At 38.5% G+C, this 24511-nt stretch overlaps 1 protein-coding gene across 2 annotated transcripts; it reads left to right on the forward strand.

Annotated features, from left to right (window-relative positions):
• Positions 1–964: 964 nt before the first annotated feature.
• Positions 965–23643, forward strand: LOC111322410 (uncharacterized). Of its 2 annotated transcripts, none has more exons than XM_088733671.1 (17): positions 965–1125; positions 3685–3806; positions 4701–4832; positions 5286–5378; positions 6524–6619; positions 7362–7457; positions 8162–8257; positions 8642–8737; positions 9709–9804; positions 12890–12973; positions 13406–13501; positions 17930–18034; positions 18458–18592; positions 18781–18876; positions 19943–20025; positions 20997–21300; positions 21785–23643. In XM_088733671.1, the coding sequence occupies exons 1-16, from the start codon at positions 1037–1039 to the stop codon at positions 21018–21020; spliced, it is 1539 nt and encodes a 512-aa protein (XP_088589797.1). In that variant the 5' UTR covers positions 965–1036; the 3' UTR covers positions 21021–21300; positions 21785–23643. The 2 variants fall into 2 exon arrangements, with proteins under 2 accessions (XP_088589797.1, XP_088589799.1); XM_088733673.1 differs by having other exon boundaries at positions 988–1125; positions 3678–3806.
• The last annotated feature ends 868 nt before the right edge of the window (positions 23644–24511 follow it).

The raw sequence follows: 24511 nt of genomic DNA on the forward strand, positions 1-24511 counted from the left end.
GATGAAGAGAAGACACTGAAGTACGGACCCCTTCGCTGGGAACTAAGGCAGCAGTTCCCAGGCTACGAGGTGAAGCAATATCACATCATTATGGATGCCCTCGGGGGGTGGTCACGGGAGCTGGATGTCATGATGCGCGAGCTGGTGGGAGGCAGAAGCACAGACGTACTGCGAAAGATGCAGAGGGCAGTGCTCTCGGGCACGCTGAATATTGCCCGGACTTTTAAGGCGGTAGTTTGACTTCCTGTTAGAAGGAGGACCGTAGACACAAAGGAAAAGCTTTTTAGGATTAGTTCATGTACCATTTATTTTTTTACTCCATGGATTACAGGTTACGGTTTTCGCCCTGTGCTGCCTGATTAGAATGTAGCATTCAGTTGATTTCTCTGCGACATAATAAACTTTATTTACCCTGCAAAAAATGTGGCAGCAATTCCATAATCCCTATGCTTACATCGCAAGCAAATACCGAGCTTAATATTGCAACAAATAGTTTTTTGATAAACGAAACAGTACCCTTTTGAACTTTCTTTCCACAAACCTTAACAGTAAAATCTGGAACAGTGACTGTCTTACACTAACTCCTACTCGGACCATATTTTCTGTCTTTGAGGCTTATTTTAATTTCACATCATATTCCTCAAAACGTTCATTTACCAGTCCAACACCTGTTAGAACGATTCATACCCTAGTATGGAAATCAAACATCAATTTCTATTGACGACACATAAATTACGTTGGCTTATCCAATTCACGAATTGGCTCACAGAGCCTTTGATTTTGAATGGTAGGCACTGAACTCGGCAGAATTCTTCGCCTAGATCCTTCGAAGTGCACAGATCTCTCGAAACAGTCTTCCGAATAGTCTTCACAGGGGCACTTCAAAGAGAGGCATGTCGAAAGAGCGGTACCCTCCACCCTCCCCCCGGGAAAATAATCTATTCGCGCGATTTAGCAAAGCCAGATGCTTCCGTTTGGAAGTAAATAATGGAGGGTATGTGTTATTTTTCATTATCTCCTGCGTTACTTACTTCGCATGGTTACAAATTCTGAACTTCCTTTTTACTGGGAAATTTTGCAAATTATGAAAGTCAGAAGTACATCATCACTAGTTGAGAGACCTCGGTAAGAGAATTTGCTTTGCTGTTTGAATATTACATGTAATCGCATCCAGTCGAGTTTAACTCGCCTCATTTGTATAAATTGTGGCCGATAACATTTTCCACCTCAGTTTGTTTTAGTAAACAATACCTAGTCAACTGACATATTTCCTCAGTCTTTTCAAGCTGTAAGTGGGGACCATACTGAATGAAACAATGATAGAGCTGGTTAAGGGTAGTATAGCCCTACGCATTTGGAAGCTTTATCCCGATTTCGCGACGAATTTAAGAGTGTTTCTTGTGGCTTGCTCTACAAACCATGGCGATAGAAAGAAACAAGCAAAACTTCTGAAGCGAAGAAAGAGAAACATCTCTACGCTAACCAGGGAAATGATCAAAAACTGAACCAAATCAACGAACTAGTTAAGGAGTAAGAATCGTCGTCATGTGTGTAAACAAAACCTTCATTCGACTTCATAATGAGGAAGATAATCCAAAGATAGCTGGCGTATCATTGAAAACGTTCTAGTTTACATTAGCTTGAACTCAATATAATTGCCCGTTTAATGTGATTTCTTAGGCCAAAAAGAACCCGCGATAAATTTTTTGGGAGAGAAAGCGCTTCCAGTAATTTAATACATGTAATACGCTCGTGCGTCGTATCATCTAGAGCATAAAACTTTGATGAATGGGATATTTACAAGATAAACTAGAAACAAGTAGGTCCTGAATTGGTGGAGTACTTTTTGACCGTTGAATTGACAGTAAGTAAACCAGAGTATTATCAGTAAACTGTTCGCATGTCTGATAACTACAGCTTCCGAAGAAAGAAACTCGACACTGAGCGTACAGATCCTACGTTAGCTCTAAATTTGTGACCTCTAGAGCTTTGTTATATGATTTTATTTTATTGATGCGGGTTCTTAACTGATTAAATCGGCCGGTTCGGGTAATCTACTTTCATCACCATCATCATTATCATTTTTTTTACTCTTTTAACAATACAAAAAGGAGTAAACAACCGAAAATTATGGTGAACAAAATGAGACAAACCACAGGCGTCCCAAGATCACGTCTTGTGGAGAAATGAGCGGTTTTAAGTTACGCGAGGAATCGTTGAGAATTTGAATGCGTGACAAAGAATAGTATTTTACACTGATAATAGGAAAAACAGTGATGGCAAAGCAAACCCAAAGCGGTGGAAATCGCCAAAAAACACACCGGAAACACAAGAAGCGAGTCAGTTTTATCAATCTTAAGAGTAAAATGTTTATATTTCGGAATATATAGTGTTGTAAATGGACCATATTTCGTTGCCCATACTATATTCTTTATAACGCACTCAAATTCTCAACACCGCGTCACTCAACCCGTGACGCTTTCAAGAAATAATCTTTCGTCTTACCTCGAGCCGTGAGCTTGAGACGCCTGTGGACAACCAAAACAATAACGGTATTGGACACAAGAGTTAAGCTCATGGCTACTTGCTTGTTGTTAATTGTCTTTCCATCGAGGTTCTTCTCATGATCAGGGAGATTGCTGGATTTTTGAACATCTGAGGTACCGTAGTTTCTCGGTTGAAGGTGCAAGGATTTTTCGAGAAAATTCTGTCTTCGGGTGGAAAGTTAGTACTGAAATTGGGGTGCGTCTTATAGCCAAGTATTTTTGCACAAGTAAATCTTAAGATTACAACATTAGCAGAACTTATGGTTTAAAAGACAAGAAGAGGACACTAATTATTGGTCATTGACTTTTTTAGATCTGGTGGCTCTGAAAGGAGCACCGTTACTTATGTGGCCTAATGAACACGAAACGAATTCCACACGAGCAGAACTTTTCGGCCTAAGGTGTAGCGAAGATTATGCCGTCTGGGATTGAATCAAATTGAAGTCTTATCCACATTTTTTCGATCTTTTGTTTATTTGAAAATGATGTTTATTTTTATGGCAAGATTTATACTTCATCATTACCTTCCTAAAACTGTCCATGTTTACAATCCTGGATCCAACAATGATTTCTTTTCCTTTTCATCTTCCAGTGAGTTGTTTAGGAAAGTTCTCGGTCGTTTCATTTTATTAGGAATCAAACTCATTGAGAAACAAATCGCAACACTCAGAGGTGTTCACTTTTGCGGAACAAAGTAAGACCTACTGGGCGCACTCGTCGCGACTTTGCTGGTGTGGTGTCGACTTCGCCATCCTCCTTAAGCTCTTTAATAGATTTTTAGCGACCAGTTTCAGCAAGAATCCTGCCATCCAAACATTTTCCTACCTGCTTTCAAGAAGTAAACTTTCCATTTTTGTTTCTCAAACAACCACTTCCACTGGAAACAGTAGAGGTACCCGGCAATTTTGAAACGCTCGCTCGCCATGTTTGTTTACAACACGCCTGCTGATCTGATCGCGCGCGCCATCGCGAATTTCTCTCGCGAGTAATTTGCTTGCGTGTATCTTGGAATCCATTCTCCGCACGGTCAAAAAACCCTTTCTAGCCTCATTAGTTATGTGCTTTGCTGGGTTGTGTGAGGTTTTGCTGTTAAAAATGTAAATTTGTTCATACGAGAAGCCTTGATTCAAGTTGATAGGTTACAAAACATTTGTCAGTCACAAAGTGACATGACTACAGCGGCATCTCAAAAGTCAGCATTTACAAATGAGGAAGAGCCAGGGAGGCAACTTCAATATCAAGACTCACACAGCAATCAAGGTAACATAGAATTAACTCATTCTCAAACTCGATTCCTAGAAATGCGTAAGTCTGTGTAATCAATGTCTGAGATCCATGTTAATTACCTAACGTTTGAGAAAACCCTTTTTTCATTTCGTGAAACTATTTTGAATTAAATAATACTCCCAGTGATATCCTCCGCCGCCCTTGTTTGGTCTCGTCACGCAACGTGCCTGTGCCTGTACCTTTCTCTTTCTTTCATCCTTATCCCTGTCTCCCCCCCCCCCCTCCCTCTTCTCTCTTTGTCTCTTTTTCCATCCCTGTCTCTCTCTATCCCTATTCCTGTCCCTATTCCTTTCCTGTCCTTGTCTTGGTCCCTGTCCCTGTCTCCTTCCCTCTCTCTTCCCTCTCTCTCTCTCTCTCTCTCTCTCTCTCTCTCTCTCTCTCTCTCTCTCTTCCCTCTCTGTCTCTCTCTGTCTCTCTGTGTCTCTCTCTCTCTGTCTCTCTCTCTCTCTCTCTCTCTCTCTCTCGCTCTCTCTCTCTCTCTCTCTCTCTCTCTCTCTCTCTCTCTGTCTCTCTCTGTCTCTCTGTCTCTCTGTCTCTCTGTCTCTCTCTCGCCCTCTCTCTCTCTCTCTCGCTCTCTCTCTCTCTCTCTCTCTCTCGCTCTCTCTCTCTCTCTGTCTCTCTGTCTCTCTGTCTCTGTCTGTCTCTCTCTCTCTCTCTCTCTCTCTCTCTCTCTCTCTCTCTCTCTCTCTCTCTCTCTCTCTCTCTCTCTCTCTCTCTCTCTCTCCCCCCTCTCTCTCTCCTTCTGTCACTGTCAGTCCATTAAAAAAAGAATTAAAAAATCAGTCCATTAAAAAAAAAAGAACTCAACCAATGTCCATCCCTCTTGACCGAGTGCTTGGTCAATCACACATATTTTTTCAATCTAAGAACATGCTCTAGATGGACCATCCGAACTGACAAAGGACTCGATTACCTGCACGAAAACCACTCAGCATCTCTGTACATCTGAACCTCAGGAGAGGCAGAACAGGGTGACAGGGATAAGGCAAGAGCTCTTAGGTAACTAATCGATAATACAGAAGTACAGAAGTAGTAGAGACGGAGTGAACCACCCATATCTTATTTACCTATTCTTTCCTTCTCGGCGGAAGAATCTACTACCATTTCTCGGAAAGTCATTTAGTGACCGTCTTGCCATGATATTATGCATTTTGTGTATATGATGTTCCTTGAGAAGAACATACTACCTCAGTGTCTCTCTCCACTCAGCGATTGGCCAAATTATTGTTTTCAATATAGCTGAATTACACTTTCTTCATACCGGGGCAGTATGCTTGAGACACTCCACCCGAGTTGACTAGATATTTATTGGGGGGATTTGACCCTTTCCTTCTTTCCCAAATTATCGTTTCTTTATCTTATTTATATACACCCACATGCCACAATAATAACACTAAATAATCTTGCGCCAGTTTAAATTCAGTCTTGATTAATGACATAAACTTATTTCAGCCTCAGAAGACGAGTTCATTAAGCTAAAGACAGAGTTCAGTATCTGTAAGCACGTCTTAGAAGAACGTTTGATAGAGCTGCGAAATATTTCAGGTAAGATGAGTTATTATTGTCTTTCCCTCGATACTAGCTCGTTTAACAAAGCAGAAAGACGTGCTCTGACTTACCATCAACACACTGAATTATCATCAACACATTGTTGAAAATCCCCAGACTCAAGATGTTCTTTCATTCATAAAATCAATTCGCTGCAAAATATTTTCGTATTATTATCTTTGTCACCTATAGTAGGATTCCAAATGCTGTGGATTTAATTGGCAATTTCAAATAATCCATAAGAGCCAATTAATTTCGACATATTTCGGCTAGTTTTCGTTTTTTAGTTATTTTTTTAATTTTGTCTCCATCAAGCCTATCCTTATCTTAAGTCAAAAAGAGTCAGCTGTCTACGTTTAAAATTCTTACTCCTGGAAATAGGTGGACAAAATAAAATCAACTTTTCTTCGAACTAAACACAACTTTTCCTCTCAAAAGTAAGAAATACTCTTAATTTAAGTGCGCTCATGTTCGTAACTCTCGTGATTACTATTATTATTTTTATGATTATTATAATTATTATTATTATTATCATCGGTACTATAATTTTTTGGGGCTACGGCCTCCAAATGGAGGCTAAGATCGATTGAACATGAAAATGGTGGATCAACGGAAAGGCGGAATATCTAAAGACGCGAAACGACGGAATGTCCTAAGACAAAAGTCTCAAAAAATAAAATTGCAATAAAGTAAAAACATTATTTACATTTAACAAGCAAAATTAAAAGCAGCATAGGTAACCATTGTTTGAATCCAGAGGATAAGGAAACCATGCGGCTTTCGAGCTACCTAGTCCCTTATTATATTACTATTGTAATTATTATTATCATTGTAATTATTATCATTTGTTACCTTTTAATTATTGGTTAATTATTATCATTGTAATTATTATCATTTGTTACCTTTTAATTATTGATTGAATGTCAAGTAGACAATATATTTTTTAATCATCTTCTCCTGTGGAACAGGGGTACCCATAAATATGTGTTATGCGGCAGGTTTTCTGTTTTGCAGAATATTTGCCTCACATGCTACCTTCTAGCGTCATTATACAACCTCTAGTTCTTTTCAATGCTACAAGAATTGTATTTTACCAGAAGCCACATGCATTCTTTGACTGTCTATTGTTTTATTACTCTTAGAATCGGCGAAAAAAGAGATAGAAAACCTGAAAACATCACTTGATTTCCAGATACAAGATGCAAAGCGTCATCTAGAGCGCCAAAAAGAACTTCAAGGTAGACATTTACTAACCAGTTCCTTATGAATCTTTGATGGGAATCGAAATAAGGCCAGATGATCCTTAGGCTTTAAGTTTGCCTAAGCTTATCATTTTAGTTCACCCCAGAGCTGGGAAGGAAAAGAAACCCTTCAAATGATGGTCCTTTCTAAATTAACGTTTGTAAGGTCTAACTATTCCTCAAACGTCTATAAAAAGTTACACAGCCTCCTAAGGCTAGCAAAATACCTCAACTTTTCCACTTAAACGACGCTTTTATTTATCTAAATCGTATTTATTTATTTATTTATTTTTTGTTTTTTATGAAATATCGACAATGTTTTCAAAAAACAAATAGAACAAATAGATGGTTCGCACGTCACGTCATTGCCGCCATGTTGGCGGACGTAAACAATCGATATCTTATTAGCTCCATTTGTTCGTCCACCAGCATTTGTTCCTTTCACTATTGTTACCTGCGTCTCTAGAGATTGGTTGCAAACCACCTATAGGCACAAAGAGAAATTCTGAACCCCCATGAGGAATCAAACCTCAGACCTTAAGATTTTGCGCTCCGATGCTCTACCACTGAGCCACAGAGACTCTATGGTGAGCAAGGCCATTACGAAGATCTTGTCAAAAACTTATTTCTCTATTTCTTTACCCAGCTCAAAGCAAACCATTTTTCTTATTCGGTCTTCTCAGTCATGGCAATGTATATCTGTGACAATGTTTCTTTATAAACCTTTTCTTGCACGAAGTATCTGTGGAGGGGGAAGACAAAGAGCTGCGAAGAGATTCTGAGAAGTGTAAGCAAGCCACAAAAAAACGATTAGAGGAATTCAATCAGCTTAGAGGTAAGTTCTTCTTCGTTTACGCTTCTAGGTGGTATTCGACGCTGCCACAGGCTATATCCTCTGAATAAAGGGGGAAAGTTTCTAAAGCGACGGTAATGCTGCGTCGGTGGGGGTAACGAGGTAATTTGGTGATATCACCTAAGTTGAAATTGAGGATTGGCCACCTTAGAGAGTTAAAAAGCTGACGTTTCGAGCTTTAGCCCTTCGTCAGAAACACTCGAAACGTCAGCTTTTTAACTCTTTAAGGAGGCCAATCTACACTTTCAACTTAGTTGATGTATCCTCTGAAGTTTGGCGATTTAAATGCAGCAACAGCCTTGCTATTTATTGATTTTGACCGACTAAAACTACCATTTAAGGATAATTTACACTCGTAAAGGTGAATGCATAATATCCATCCACAAAAATAAGTTTTGATAAGAAATGAAATGATAAGTTTAAATTAGAAATAAATAATACATGTAGAATATAAATTATTTGGATGTTTAGAGAACGGAAAAGTTTGTGACCGGATACTTCAGCTTGTAAATGAAGACTACTCTGACTCCAAATCTATATCAGCAGTAAGATTTAATCAACCAAACAGAAATTTCATCTGTTTTCTTTCTATTTTTGTCATTAGTTGCAAAAATAATTTGAATACCAACAAATAGTGGTTCTTGACTATCGCTTATTTGAATTTGTACCCGTCTTTGTACTTGAAGTATTTGTAGAGAGGGACACAGAAGAGCTACGTAAAGATTTTGAGAGGTCAAAGCAAGCTGCCAAAGAGCAAGTAGAGGAACTTAATCGGCTTAGAGGCAAGTTCTATTAGCTTTAGTTGCTTAGTTTGCCACTCATAAACACAAACAATTCAGGAAGCCAATAGGGGTATGTGAGGAACTACCCTGCACAATTCCAGTTTCAGTGCAAAATAAACCATTCTGTCATCGGTAGGACTATCTATCTTAATATATAAATCTTCGTGATGTACAAGAGTAATCTTTAAAAGGCCGGGTGAAGGGAAATACTGAAAACAAGAGAAAAACAAAAAGGGACACTCAAGCACACCTGCAATTGGTACCTGACAACATGATATTTTAGCTTTCCTTACTCATCTACCTTACTTCGCTGATCTGAATAAAAATGTAATTATTGTTTTCAACTATCCTATTTTGATAATCCAAATATTATCTTGCATGAAGTACTTGTAGAGAGGGATAAAAAGGAGCTACAAAAAGATTACGAGAAGTGTAAGCAAGCTACAAAAGAACAGTTAGAGGAATTCAATCAGCTTAGAGGCAAGTTCCATTTCGTTTACGCTTCTAGCTGGTAGTCGAAGTTGCCACAGGCCGTTTCTCTAAAGTTCGGCGATTTATAAGTAGCAACTATTTAACGATTAGGCGCCGAAGGCAAGGTGAATATTGTCGAATAACTACGAGGTGAAGTTGAGGGGATTATTCGACAATATTCCCTGAGCCTGAGGCGAATAATTGTTCTTTTATAATTGCTTATGAAGAAAACATTGCGCATTTTGTTGCAATTGTGCTGACTACTCATATCAAGATAAGGAAGCAGTTTGAAAAGGCTTTTTTAAATTCAATCAGCAAAAACTTTATATATTTCTTTTAAAGGGTGCTCTGCCAAACTCAGTGCATCTTTTGTGTTCTTCGTGATTTAATTTTCTTCAATCGCGTTTATCACTTCCTCGAAATTAATATGACAAAACGCAAGGCGACCATTTTGAAATTCAGGGTCCTTGCCATAATCGCCTCGTGCGAGGTAATTATAGCGAGATATGACGTAATCACCGACCAATCGGAGCGCTCGCGTCTCTATAATCACCGAAATAATTATGTTAATTATTGATATTGACCAATTTTGGTAGGCAACGAGGGCTGCTTCGTAAAAGAAGGGCATAGACGTAAACTAGAGTGTGAAAGCAATCAATACACAAAACAAGCTATGAAACAGAAAATGAAATAGAAAAATTAAATGTGAATGTCAAAAAGAATATATAAAGTAGCCGGATTAATGAGGTATGCTGGATATGTAAAGAACACAAAGAAATATCTTGAATCAAATATCTTGTAAGCTGATATAAAAACTTTATACTACAACCTCGAAATGACGAACAAGATGAATCCAATTTAAAAACGCCAGTAAAATTCAATCAACAAAACAGAAATGCCATCTTTACGTTTCCGTTATGCCTTAAGTTAGAAAAATGATTATTTACATCAACTATTCACTATGTTCTTTCTAACTGAAGATTATGTGGGACGGTGTAAAGACGACCTCAGGGGAAACTTTGCAATGGGTAAGCAAGCCGCGAATGAGGATATAGAGGAATTAAGAGAGCCTAGAGGTAAGTTACGCCTCGGTCACCAAAGACAGCACTAAGTTTCTTAATTCATTTAGAAAGAGTATTCACTGAACAAATAACGTTAAAAATGAAACAGTGGCCCCAAAACCCTAAAAAAGTCTAAACCAAGAAAAAGATGCGCAATTACAATGTACAGCATAGCAAAGGACTGCACGATTGACAGCTAATATGGTATGAAATTTAGGAAAAATTACTTCATCAAACTAATTATAAATTAACAAGGATTCTGGTCAAGCTAAAACCTTCCAAACAGGGAGACACGATGGTCTGAAGGTTAGCACGACTTACTCATTGCTTATAGATCTTGACTCGAGCCCTGGCCAGGTCATGATATTTATTCCTTGGGCGGCTATTCTTAGCAAGACGCAACACCTTGCTCCACACAAGAGCACGGATGGCTACCGGCAAACTTTTAATGAAACCTGACAAAATACTAAAGATTCGTCGCGTTTATCGAAAATTGAGCTATTTTCTTTCACTTCTATTATAATATCAGTTCGGATATCGTGCTGTCATTGGTTGAAAGGGCGTGCTCCATGAGAATATAGAGTATGGAGCTGAGCTAAAGATGTCGCGCAATCTGCCAATTTGTACTTTGTCTAGTTTGTTAATTAAAAATCAAATTTTGGAATAAACGAGTAGGCTCTTGGCAACAGAAGAACCAAACAAAGGTTTGTTAACAGGCCAAGCGCAATAATTTGCATCATTATAACGTGTGCAAGTACGAAAATTCTCAAAGAGAAAACGAAACGGACAGTCCGAGTTTTGAAGGTTTTCGCGCTCAGTTAGATTGTACATTTATGTAAGGTAATAAAATCAAACATAGCTAACACTCCTACAGTGTATATGTAGTTTCGTGTTCAAAAGCCAAACACAACAAAACAGTTATGATGAAACTTGAAAATATATCCAAACTGGCATACCTGTTAAAATCCATACAAATCATGACGATGCCAGAGCAACTGCGATCAGGCTCTCATTCATTCATAAAACACACGCCTTAAAGTAAGCAGTTTGTTTTCTAATCGTCGTGTGAAAAAACCTGCGTGTTTTTATAATTGACAATTCGGCCGGATTTCTCTGAACATTTCGCGTTCAGATTCCGTATCAAGACTGAAAACAAAATCAGCCAAAAGTGTTAAATGCGACCCGCCGAACTATTTCACTTTGTGATCTATGGCAGATTGTGAACTTTGATGGTTTGTGAACTTTGATGCAGTCTTGTCCAACCAATCAGATTACTTGAATCATTCTAACGAGGATTTTGGTTGGCATATTGTAGCCAGCCCGCTCTATGAGAGTATAGACCATGCTGACGACAAGAAGTGGGGAGAAACGCTCGACTACGTCTCGTGTTTCTCCCTACATTTCTTTCGTGCTCAAGCCGTTTCCTGCGAGCTTTACAACAGAACAGAGCACAGTCAAGGGGACGGGGGGAGGGGGAATGCTTTTGAGTGTCATCATCTATGTTTCTGATATGATAGTATGATATGAATGAATGTAGGGATGAATCTACAAGTGTGCTTCTCAGAGGGCTTCTTTGTGAAGACAGTTTACTTTTTTGGGTCTCCATAATGCCGTGGTAACTTCCAAGAGATTGCTTCGAGATTATTCTCAAGGTAGTATGCCGAAGTTATCCTATTTAGTACTTTTTCGGTTGTCGCTAAGAGCACGATGCCTCTTAAGCTCTTACCTAAGTCAATATCTCTCTTCTTTGGAAGTTTGATAAGGAAGCCTTCATTCAAACCATTATAACATCACGTTCGTTTCCTGGATCTGCCAAACAGTTCAGGCAACATTTTTATTGAAGTATTAAAAACTTCCTGCATGGTCTCTGGTGGTAGGATATTGAGACCAGCTTTCTTTCAATTCCATTCTTGAAATGTCTGACAGCTCTCTGGATCTCTGCTTCGAATAGCTTGTTCTCGTTCACTGGCAAATTCAAGGTGTCTCTCTTAGCAAAGGTTTCACGAGCAGCTCTCTTAACTACTTTTTTCACCATTTTTGCTGCACCTCTCAGCTAGTGAGCAACTTTCCGCTATTTACTTTAAGAAGCCTGTCGAGGATTTTTCTAGTTCCTCCCAAAATTCAAGCAACTGACGAATTTTCTAAAGCACCGCCTCTGGCAGATACTTCTCCTGCATGTCTATCTTACAAAGTAGTTCACGAAGTTCCTTCAATCTTTTCTTTTGCTTCCTTTAACCTTCCTTTCAGCCAGGGAGAATCTAATAAGGGCTTAAATTCTTTGGTTTCACAAACTTAAAATTCCATTGAGTAAGAAAATGGCGTCACTTTCTCTCTGACCCAACTCTCCAAATGCAGCTCGACTGAAGCATGATCTGACAATGATGACAATAAAGGTTTTTAATAAGAATTAAGAAATCTCGTAGAAAACTTGTATTTGCTACTTAGCATTTCAAGAGTTATTTATGAACTACTTAAATAGCTTACCATCTTTATGGATGATCAATGTTGACAAAACCACCTTTCACGAGCCAGTGTAGTAAAGCTTCTCTAAGAGATGCTTTTCTAAAGGCTTTTCTCGTGCAACTTTTTCATTCAAGTACATACTGCTGCAAAACTTCACGGTAGCAAGAGAAGTTCTAAATTTCAAAGCCTTTATGCTCATCGAGTCAGGTTTTCGACAGCAAGCAGTTTTTCTTCCCTACATGGTGATAACGAATGATTTTCGCCCATGAATGAGAAAATCAACAGGTTAAGATTCCATTTTTAAACAACTGCGTAATAGTGTGCTATTGAAAAGTTCGCAGCTTTTTCAGTAAAATGTAATTTCCTGACCTTTTTCGCTTTCACCTTTAGCTATGCGCCCCAATTTGTTTAACTGCAGGGAGACCTCTAGCCGAAATGGCTTCATGCCAACGCAAGAACAGACATCAAATTGGTACTTTCTTTTTCATTTTCATTTAAAAATGAAATGAAAATTCGCTGTACACTCTCCTACAGTGTAAGCAAATCGCTAGTCTGTGCCACCTGTAGTGTGTTCGGTGACAAAAGGAAACGATTTAAATTGCAGCTTTTGTTTGATAGTTCTAATGTTATGTTTTAGACATAAACAAAAAGGAACGCCATGAGAGTGGGGAAAACTTGCCAATGAATTCACGTAAACGGCCGATTTTAAAAAGACTGAAAGGTAGGGCTATAGCTATAGGTTACTAATCGCGAATTATTTCGGCTTTTCACTTTTTCGTCAACGGTTGATATACGTATGTTCATCTGAACACATTTTAAAAGGCCAAGGAAGGTCCCTTTGGATCACTCTTTTGGCAAATTTACTGAGAGTCTCTCGATCTTATTTTCATATTCTATTTTTTCGGAAAAGAATACTAGACAAATCCTGTGGCTAATTGAATGCATGAGATTTTCTTCCAGTTTGTTAATTGCCTTTTCCGCTGATAAGAACAGTTTAACAGAACACGGCCCGATAAATCTGGAATTTTACAGTTGCAAGAGCTTCCAACGATATCGAATTCAAATTCAATTTACACCAAAAAATTGCTCTCTTTAGCATTACATGAACGCATTAAAACTGGAGCAAAACAACGCAATTTTTCTTTTTTGCTAGGCTTGTTTGGTAAAACGTCAAGTAGGCGAAAGAAGAAACTTACAACTGAAGAGGCCTCAAACCTTCATCCATATAATCTCAAATTTGAGGAAACAGGTACACACTAGTCTTTTCTTTGTCTTCGTGTTAGATTATTCTTTTGTGAAGGTGTAGTCTGATCGTCCGGGTGAGTGTAGTCCTGAGAAGGAATGTTGTCGGTGGTAGTGACTGACGTTTCGACAACCTGTGCGGAAGTCATCATCAGAGTCAAGTGAATGATTGTTGTCAGTAGAATGTTCTTATTCCAGTTCGTGTGAAATGATCGGTTGGTTTTGCCGTGATGTTATTGGCTGTAAGACTCAAGTGACGTAAGTCGGTCGTGATTGGTCTGTTTCGATCTGTCGGTAAAGTTAGGTCGTTCTTTTTTGGTCGTTCTTTTTCGGTCGTTTGTGATGTTTATGTCGTGAATGAGTCGTTTGTATGGAGCGGGTAGTTGTTGACATCTGTTTAGGGGAGTCTGTTCTAAGTTAGTAAACCAGCTTTCCAGAGTCAGTCGTTGAAAATAGTCAGTGCTGTAGGTTAGGCATTGCGCAGAGTCCCTGTCAATGTTGTGGTTGGTAAGTCGATGGTGTTCAGCAATGTGATTGCTGACATCACCTTTCCTCGTCGCCCGTCTGTGTTCAGTCGGTCTTGTTGTGAGGTTTCTGCCAGTCTCACCGATGTAGGAGGCTTGGCAGTCGGAACAATTGATCTTATAAACCGTTCCCTGTTTGTTCCTCGGTTCGTCTTTGTCTTTAACGTTGGTTAGTAACTGACGTAGTGTGGTGATGGGTTTGTGGGCGACGCGGATATTGAAGGGTAGTAAGATGCGCGAGATGTTTTCAGACATGCCTTTTATGTACGGCATGGTTGCTGTAGTCGTAGGCGTTGCGGTGTCGTTTGTTTCGGTAGTGGTAGTGGGTCGGTGAGTGTTTCGTCGGATGAAGTCGTTGTCGTAGTTGTTCTTCATAAAAACACGGTGAAGGTATTTGTTCTCGTCGGATAAGCTGTCTGTCGAGTCGCATACTAGTTGTGCGCGTCGTGTTAGAGTTCTGATAGTTGTGGCTTTGTGTGATGTAGGGTTGTTGGATGACTCGGTTGGGTTGTAGGATGACTAGGGTTGTAGGATGGCTCCATACAAACGACTCATTCACGACATAAACATCACAAACGACCGAAAAAGAACGACCAAAAAAGAACGACCTAACTTTACCGACAGATCGAAACAGACCAATCACGACCGACTTACGTCACTTGAGTCTTACAGCCAATAACATCACGGCAAAACCAACCGATCATTTCACACGAACTGGAATAAGAACATTCTACTGACAACAATCATTCACTTGACTCTGATGATGACTTCCGCACAGGTTGTCGAAACGTCAGTCACTACCACCGACAACATTCCTTCTCAGGACCACACTCACCCGGACGATCAGACTACACCTTCACATGTTACCCCCGGGTTCGAACCATTTACTGCAGATTATTCTTTTAGCAGATTTGCAGGTGTTTAAGTACTTAACACCCGTTTCGAAATGCCAGGCGTGAGGAGGAGCTAGCATTTGGAACACGTTAACAACATTTTGTATTCCATCGCCCTTATAAGATGAAAGCAGTTTGTATCGTCAGTACTTAGTTGATTATCATCTAGAAGTCAGAGAACATCATTTGGTCGGCCAGAGCCAATTACGGAATGCGAATGAATTTTAGATAAAAAAAATGTATGATATTTCCATAAGGTCGTAGTAGTAGCAAATATTGTAAGAAATAGACAACTTTTTTGAGAGACATGTTTCGGCATGCTTATGCCATCTTTAATCAATGAGTAACAGAACGTGAGTAATTATATAACAGATAAGTAGATGAATAAAATATTTATGATGTAATACAAAAGCGGGTACTAATTACAACGTGACACCAAACATCAAAGGTGTGAACTGAAGCGCTAGAAAAGTGTTATAATGCTGTAATTGTTTGTTAAGTTCAGGTTTGATCTTATTTATATAAAAAGCTTCTTTGAGTTTTAAATCAATTGAGTTGTCAGCAGAATCCAGAATACTAAAGCAAGAGAGGGAGTATTTGTTCTTACAGGAAGGAGATGTGTTGAAATGCTTAAAAATATGCGAGTTTTTATCGCTTTCCGTGTGCTCCTTTATCCTAGTAGAGAAGTGGCGACTAGTTTCGCCACTGTAACGGGAATTACGTCCCGCACAAGAAAATTGATAAACTACCATGGATTTTAGAGCATCAGGAGTACGATCTTTAACACTGAACATGTTTTTAATTTTAAAAGAAGTGAAAACTAGTTTGATATTTAGGTCCGACTTACAAAAGCGCTTAGTGAGTTGTCGGAGTTTGAGGTTCGCTATTTTCAAGAATAATAGCCGACAAAGGGGAGTTTAAAGTAACGTGTATTATTGTCATTAATGTTCCGGCTATTTTGATAACGATACCTATAATGATATAATGATACCTATAATGATATAATGATACCTATAATGATATAATGATACCTATAATGATATAATGATACCTATAATGATATAATGATACCTATAATGATATAATGATACCTATAATGATATAATGATACCTATAATGATATAATGATACCTATAATGATATAATTATACCTATAATGATATAATTATACCTTTACTAAGATTTTTCTAAAGGGTTCACAACCAGCAAAATTTTATGGCCTTCCCAAATTACATAAGAAACGTGAAAATCACAATCAACCACCTCTTAGACCTATTTTATCTTCTCTTGGAGCTTATAATTATAATTTAGCCAAGTATTTAAGTTCTCTTCTTGCTCCACTTTTACCTAACAAGTATTCGGTCACAGATTCATTCTCTTTTGTTGAAGAGCTCAGGAGTTTCGATCTTAACAACAAGTTTCTCATTTCCTTTGATATTGAAAGTCTTTTTACCAATATTCCGTTAAATGAAACTATCGATATTGTTGTTGATCTTATTTTCAAGCATAACCCTAAATTTTCGATAGAAAAATCCGACCTCAAGAATCTGTTTTCATTCGCTACAGCCGAGACTCATTTTCTTTTTAATGAAAAATTTTATGATCAAGTTGATGGGGTAACGATGGGTTCTCCGTTAGCACCCATCCTAGCTAATCTTTTCTTGGTTTCCACGAGGAAACATGGCTAAATAATTTTAACCATTCGACTCGCCTTCTATTTTATAGACGTTATGTTGACGACACCTACCGTGTCTTCCACAATGAACAGGATGCTGTCATTTTTTTATTACATTAATTCACGGCACCCCAACATAAAATTCACTTTCGAAAAAGAGAATAATGGTAAACTCTCCTTTCTTGATATATTTATCGACAACTCTTCGAAAGATTGTGTTTTTCAGTTTTTCATAAAAAAACCTACACTGGTCTCCTAACAAATATCTTTAGTTTTATTCCATCATGCTACAAAATTGGCTTTATCCGAACTCTTATTGACCGTATCTACAAAATCAACAACGCCTCTTCCGGCCTTCAAAACGAGCTTAAGAAACCTTCCGACACTTTAAAACGTAACTCTTTTCCTTCGCATATTATTGAAAGAACTTTACAAGCGGTATCTTGACGGGTCCTCCTCTCAAAATAGCCGGAACATTAATGACAATAATACACGTTACTTTAAACTCCCCTTTGTCGGCTATTATTCTAAAATAGCGAACCTCAAACTCCGACAACTCACTAAGCGCTTTTGTAAGTCGGACCTAAATATCAAACTAGTTTTCACTTCTTTTAAAATTAAAAACATGTTCAGTGTTAAAGATCGTACTCCTGATGCTCTAAAATCCATGATAGCTTATCAATTTTCTTGTGCGGGATGTAATTCCCGTTATATTGGCGAAACTAGTCGCCACTTCTCTACTAGGATAAAGGAGCACACGGAAAGCGATAAAAACTCGCATATTTTTAAGCATTTCAACACATCTCTCTCTTGTAAGAACAAATACTCCCTCACTTGCTTTAGTATTCTGGATTCTGCTAACAACTCAATTGATTTAAAACTCAAAGAAGCTTTTTATATAAATAAGATCAAACCTGAACTTAACAAACAATTACAGCATTATAACACTTTACTAGCGCTTTAGTTCACACCTTTGATGTTTAGTGTACTGTTATATAATTACTCACGTTCTGTTACTCATTGATTGAAGATGGCTTAAGCATGCCGAAACATATCTCTCAAAAAATTTGTCTATTTCTTACCAAAAAAAATGTAATAGAATTATGAATGAGAATTTAGAAAAGAATATAAATTAACTAGAACAATAGAATTTGTTGGATGTTTTGAGGACGCAAAAAGGAAATCCCAAATCAAATAAAATATATTTCATCTACTTTCAAACGCCTTTGACGATACTACAGCCTGGAAATGACGACAAATCTGACTCGAAAAGTAATGTGAGTCTCAAGTAATTATGGTTTTTGAATATCTTTAATTTGAATTTGTACCTGTTTTTGTACTAGACTTATTTGTGACGACAAATGTAGACGCGCTACAAAGGCGTAGAGATTTTAAGAGGTCAAACCAGGCTGCCGAAGAGCAATTAGAGGAGCGTAATCGGTCAAGAGGCAAGTTTAATTTAGTTTCAGTTTATTACTTCGGCTTAATATACAAAAAATCATAATTTAGGGAGCCATCGGGGGTCTCTTACAATTACAAGTTATAAGGCTAAGCTCGACTTATCAATCAACGGGATGGACCAAACAACCCTTTTTGTGTCTCTGTTGCTGCTAATTAAGACTTCGAAGCCAGATTTCACACCACTTTATTGATCATTCGCGTCCATTGATCGGCATGAAAATACTGTGTATCTATAATTAAGTTTTGGTAAATGTGCGAGTGACGCCATCATTTGCTCGGTTAAGCCTTCCGATCCTGTGCTTAAATTTGGGAAGTGCAGGCTTAGTTATGATGAGATTAGGTACTGTCGCCGTCCGTGATGATGACTGTTGATCATATCTTACTCATCTTCGATGCGCCGTTTTAAACAGGAACAACGCTATCTCTAAAAGATGAGTACTTTACTAGTGATATCGAGGCTGATTCTGATTCCGACTCTGGAAGACCACGAAGAAGGTTTAAATCACTCTGCAAGTCAAAACTGAAAGCGTCTAGTCTAAGCACAGGTTAGTAAGGGAATGAACTTGATCGAATGACATAATAGATACTTAAAGAGCAGAAAATACTGCTTGAGGAGATGGAATTCTGTTGTGTAGGATCCTCAACTTTAATTTCATCTTAACTGATTTAACACAAAAATGACCATCCTACTTAATTATCAAATGAGTGTCTTTCTCGAAATCCTTTATTCCAGACTCAGTCGCAGGATTCAACGGCACAGCCAGCTCTATATTTGGTTATCTGACAGATACGGAGCTGTACAACCCGTCTCGGTGCAGTTCGAATTCTGGTTAGTAGAATAACGTCGACGTGACGGTATAAGAATTTTGCTGTCACTTCGTGATTGAAATAGGTATCGTATTATTTATTCGTTTGTAATTAGTAGTTCAATTTTCATGTGTAATATCTACACACTGATATACTTGCCACATTTAGTTATAAGAGTGAAGGAAGCTTGAGGCTGCAGGAAAAGTGACCTGTCCAATTAATGACTGAATGGTTCTACTATTTTGAAAAAGAAAAAACTTAAAACAATAATGGTATCCCCATAACTTCCCTGGCCGTATATTGAGAACTAACCGACACCCTAGAAAACGCAATGTTTATTGTTAGTGCACTGCTAAAACCCTAACCAGGGTAATTTTACAATGATGACTCCCCTTGACTCTTAACTTCAAGGGAAACTTAAGAGATCGGAGTTGTCGGTAGTTCGAGTTGTTGCTGATAACCATGCAAAATAATGATAATGATAAAACAGAGGGGAACAAAACCTAATTCGACCTGGCAAGAGCCTATTAGTTGTGTCTGGAATGGCCAGTTTCACATAAAAAAAAAAAAAAAAGGTTAATACAGAGATATTATCCTCACCCTCTCCGAAGTTTACATTTTTTATTCAACCGCAAAATACCGTCATGTTTGTTGCCATGTAATCTGTGTTCCTCATCAGTGGTTTCAAAATCTACCGCAAGTACTGGTCTTGATAGAGGTCTAGCAGAATTTGGAAAATCTTGTATAAACCATTATGTATGGTATTGTTATCTGACCAGAGGTGCATTGGTTATACAAACCTAAGATTTGCTTCTCGACTGAAATAACACATGAAAGCGGTAGAGGGTGCCTAAACAACTACGAAAATCTGCACCAGCCGGAAATGTTTTACCCTTTGGTCACTTCATCTCTCAGAAATCTTCCAAGGTCATATCTCTGTGATGCAAGGCGAAGCTTTTGTAGAAGAGTCGATCCCATAAAGTTTTACGCAATTTTTTTCACCCGAGTAACGTTGTATTTGGCCATATCAATCCACCCGGCTTCAGGTCCATTTTCAAGACTTCTAATGGTTTCTTTTAAAATTCAAGGTGCTTCTTATATCCTATCAAGTGCTAGGGGATCAGTAAAAAGTCAAACCCGACGTCGAAGTGGAAGGTCCCGTGTCTTCATGGTAAATCATACGTAAATTTACCTAACTGCTAACATAACCACCCAAAGTCTGACTTGCTTATTGATGTTTTTTTCTGTTCCGTCCATCTTTTTGCCAAACTGTCAGTCTGTCTCTTTGTTAGCCTTACTTCTGAGCATCCAAGCCGCCAGCTGGCCATTCATCTTCCTTCCTTTCAGTCTTCCCTCCATACATCGTTCCATTCACTCATCTACACCTCTCTCAATTTAACCATCACTCCTCCCACCCTTCCCCTTCATCAATTACTCCTGCTGCATGCATCTGTCAGTCCTTACCTCCCTTCTTGAGTCAAACCTTTCCTTCCCATCTTTCCTCCATCTACCCGTTTCTCATTCCCTTACTTCTTTTATTTTATCTATTCCAACTTGCCTCACTCTATCCCTTCATCTATCCTTTTGTCCATCCCTCTCCCGCCCACTCCCCCCTTTCCAACATCCTGCTCTCTTACTTTCCTGTTTTCCCTCCCTCTATACCTTATTCCCTCCCTCTCTTCCTCTTCCCTCCTTTCTATATGCTTCGGCAGGTTAGTTTAGTAAAACTTGTTAATAGGTTGATAGGTCATTTCTCAATTTATAATTTCACCTCTTCTAGGATGACGAAGAAATATTTGGAGTCTTCAAAGATATATAACTAAAGGGAGACATCTCAAATAGATTATAACTAAGAACCAATCAAAATGTATGGATAATCCAGCCTATAAAATGTGACCCATAAAGAAGATGTTGGTAACTGGCCTTCTCACAAATGAAACGCTTGTCTTGTTGCTGCTGACAATAAGGATGTACATCTTCTTCAATTAAATCATTGTGACATTTCAACGGAAGGGATGTTAAGATGTTTATTTCCAATTACTTTACGCTCTGCTATCTATAAATGTTTGAAAATATAAATTACTCTCCATTTCTAATATCGTCCTTTTTCCTAATTGAGGATTTCTTTTATCTAATCGGTAGGGCCTAAACTTTTACAAGAAGTAGATCTCCACACCCGTGATGAAGTTGCGTTTATGCTTGAGAACAGCCTCTATAGTCTTGGGGGCTGGAGGCAGGTTGCTGCTGAATACAACATGAAAGAGAGTAAAATAACAGGTCTTGTCAATTCCAGGGAACCTGGAAAAGACGTCATGGAGTTTCTGGGTGGTTGCAAACCAAACCTAACGGTTTACAATTTCTGCAAAGTTCTAAAGCACCATAAAATGCAACGTTTTGATATTGCCAAGCTCTTAGAAGATCATTTTTTGGTTGAAGATGGAGCTGGGTATGTTTTTTCATTGGAAGTCGATCCAGTAAGAAAATTACACTGGAAGCATATCTTGCGCTTTGTTGCTCATCCACAATGCACCTCATTTCTTCAGTTCAATTAGAAATTAACTATTCTAACCCATTGAAGAAATATCCTCACATAGATAGTTAACTTATAAAAAAATTAATCGCCAACTGTCAAAGAAAACTTATCCCCCCTCATCATTGAGACGCGCTTTAACTAACTTCTGGCTAGCCCAATGAGTTTAATTTCTCCAACCATTGCATAGTAAAGATGCCTTCAAGGGTGAGGCAGTCGTTTTGCTGCCAAAACGGAACATGGTATCGCGCATAAAGAATATTAAGTTAGCGAGAAGGAGATGAAATAATTCCTTTTTGATGAAATATGCATGTGCATAAAACCTTTGGCTTAAAAAAATAGCGATTAGTCAGAAGAACTCACTTTTGATGAGTTTGTTTTTTTTTTTTCTCCGCTTCAGGTAATGAGTATCTATGATCTTGTCAAGTTTTATTCTCACGAAATTTCCGATACTTCGAGCCTGCGATCTTGTTTTTGCACAAACGCCGCTTACCAGGGTCTGAAGCATCCAATGAAACAACACAACAATCATCCCTTCGTACCAGACTTCTCTCATCGTTATCTTACAGAGGATGTCCCGTATGGACTGGCGGTTATCAAGGGTATAGCAGAAATCGTACAAGTGGACACGCCTACCATAGACAAAATTCTCCTATGGGCTCAAGAAAAAATGGGAAAAGAGTACTTTGTCGGGTCTAAACGCCAAGGAAAAGATTTTTCTTTCTACGCGATCACCTTAAAGTTATGGACTGACCTCGTTGGACGCTATTTTGGGAAGAGCCTAGTTTGTAGCTCTTTAAAGGTGTATTAGGTTCAATGAGCCTGGTTCAATAAGTCATAAACTCGTTAACAAAGACCGACAATCCTTGTCGATGACCTCTATGTTACGCGAGGCTTTCATAAGGGAAAGTATTGTCTGACAGAGGCTACTTTGAATTTAATTCAGAACGACTTGTTTTATCGGGGATAAGGTTTTGAGTCTCAGCGACAGCCGTAGTGTCGTAAAACCAAAACCAAAGTAATCACAACAACTGCCAATCATATCAGTGGAACATATGACAAGGAGGCAATAAGAACTCAAAATAAAAAACATAGGCATGCTGAGCATGCAAGAGTTTATTTTTTGGAATTAGTGGTATGGGCTGGGATACTTTGTGCAACCATTGTATTAATTTTTAGTTCCAAGAAAAAAGCATTAATTTTCAAAGATGCCAACCAAACTGTCGCATTACTTTACTTGCTGGGAAAGCAGAAAACCTTCCAAATTTATTTGAAATAACCTCTAACAGGTTTACAGCCTACTGTCTCTGTTGTTGGAACAGTAACAAGAAAAGTGAAATGCATCAGTGTCACGCTTACCGCCCTTTCATCAATGAATCAAAATTATTGTCATTTGCCTCAGTCCGAAAAATTTTACCACATAATTTGACAGTGGAAAGCAAACCCGAACTATTTTATCCCCAATAAATCCTAACAGAAGATATTTTGCGGTACCTGTTCTCCGATGATGCCTCTCCGAATACAAATTAAATTTGATTGAACGAAGAGAAAAGAGTCATATTTCGAAGGCTTTCGGTTGGGAGAACAATATAAGCTCAGTGATTGGTTTTTTAAAACCCATTTGAACTTTGCCCTCTGCTTGTGGACAGAGCGACACAGTGCTGGTTTTTACAGGGAATTGGCATCTGATGGGGTATAGTCTCACGCAGCTAAAAGCAAAATTGATGCGTTCTGGTCGAGGTGAACTTTTTTCAGTGGGATTGGAAAAATAGGCAACAACCAAGTAAGGAGCCCACGTGCAAGCCTTTGAAGTTTGATACTTTCTTTTCGTTCAATACATTTTCACTTGTTCGAAGAACGGAGATCGAAAAATGTCTTTGGTTAGAAGCTATTGGAGATAATTTGTTTTCACCGCAAAATCATATGGAATAATGTTTTTGAGGTAACGAGCCGTAATTGAACAATTTTGATTAATTTTTTTTTCTGACGAAGGAACGTCAGAAAGCAAAGTTTTAGCCTGGGCGTAGGCCGTTGTTTGGTCTCGTCACGCAAAACGAGCACAGGCTCAGCTAGTTACAAGGTACAAACATTGCTAAAGGAGTTCAAATGCCTCGTCCTTGTAACGATATCAATGTAATCGTTAATTCATTTCCGCTATGTGTTACGTTACTAATGCCATGGTAACCGAGAGACCATGCTTTCCGCTTTTGCTTTTCAACCCGGGTTGTGTGTGTGTTGAATAAACAACACAGTCGTAAACTGTTTCTGCATTCTTGTTCTACATCCGAACAACAGGTGGTGCCTAGAGAATCGCTTAACACCTCACCCGGCTAAGAGCGAAGTCATGTTAATTAGTACACCAACCATTATAGGACCGCTACCTCCAATATTTTTGGGTAAATCTGTTTTAGGCTATGTCAAAATATCGCGTCTTCTTGGAATGATTGTGGATGACAAGCTTACCTGGATACCGCATATGCTAGAACTAAAGAAAAACTTTGCGAACAAAAATAGACTTATTGAAGCGCTAAAGGTTCTTGCCCAAGAATGTCCTTATAAAGTTTTATTTAACAAATAGAGAAGCCTTGACTGGGCATATGGTATTTCGTGGACGGGACTGGACTGGACTGGACTGGACTAGTAAATCGCAGACTAGTAAAACGCGGACATTTGTTTTCTTTATAACTCACCCGCAATCAAATTGTTAAGTTCAAGGAGGATAAACTCGTAATTGTAGCCCTAAATCATTCGGGTTCTTCAAATTAAAGAGAAAACTTTCAACGAAGGATTTTTATTTGTAAAGGTAGTTAAAAGGCTTCCGAACAAATTTTCAAACATTTTTTGGAAAAGTAACTGTCACGATGTGACACCTGTCAATTGAAGCATACGCTTTTGAAGAAACAGCAGTACTTGTGTAACAAACACACACGAGTTAACTGATCATGCGACGATTTTCTCGTAAAGAGAAAAACAGAGATCTTACGAAAAGTGTTTTTTATTTCCAACGACGATTAATCTTCGAAGATTTACCTCTGTTCCGTTTTAAAATGTCACGGAAAGTCAAATTGTAAGTGAATGCAGATATGTGTTTTGTAGGCGTCAGTCTGCTTGTTTGTTTTCTGTAACG

The sequence above is a fragment of the Stylophora pistillata genome, chromosome 9 (genome assembly GCF_964205215.1).
Source record: "Stylophora pistillata chromosome 9, jaStyPist1.2, whole genome shotgun sequence".
In the NCBI taxonomy this organism is placed as follows: domain Eukaryota; kingdom Metazoa; phylum Cnidaria; class Anthozoa; order Scleractinia; family Pocilloporidae; genus Stylophora; species Stylophora pistillata.

Coding starts and splice junctions, on each gene's coding strand:
- LOC111322410 (XM_088733671.1), top strand. CDS start 1,037: ATGGTTACAAATTCTGAACTTCCTTTTTACTGGGAAATTTTGCAAATT. Junction 3,807..4,700: donor AGACTCACACAGCAATCAAG/GTAACATAGAAT, acceptor TTTCAATCTAAG/AACATGCTCTAGATGGACCA. Junction 4,833..5,285: donor GATAAGGCAAGAGCTCTTAG/GTAACTAATCGA, acceptor AACTTATTTCAG/CCTCAGAAGACGAGTTCATT.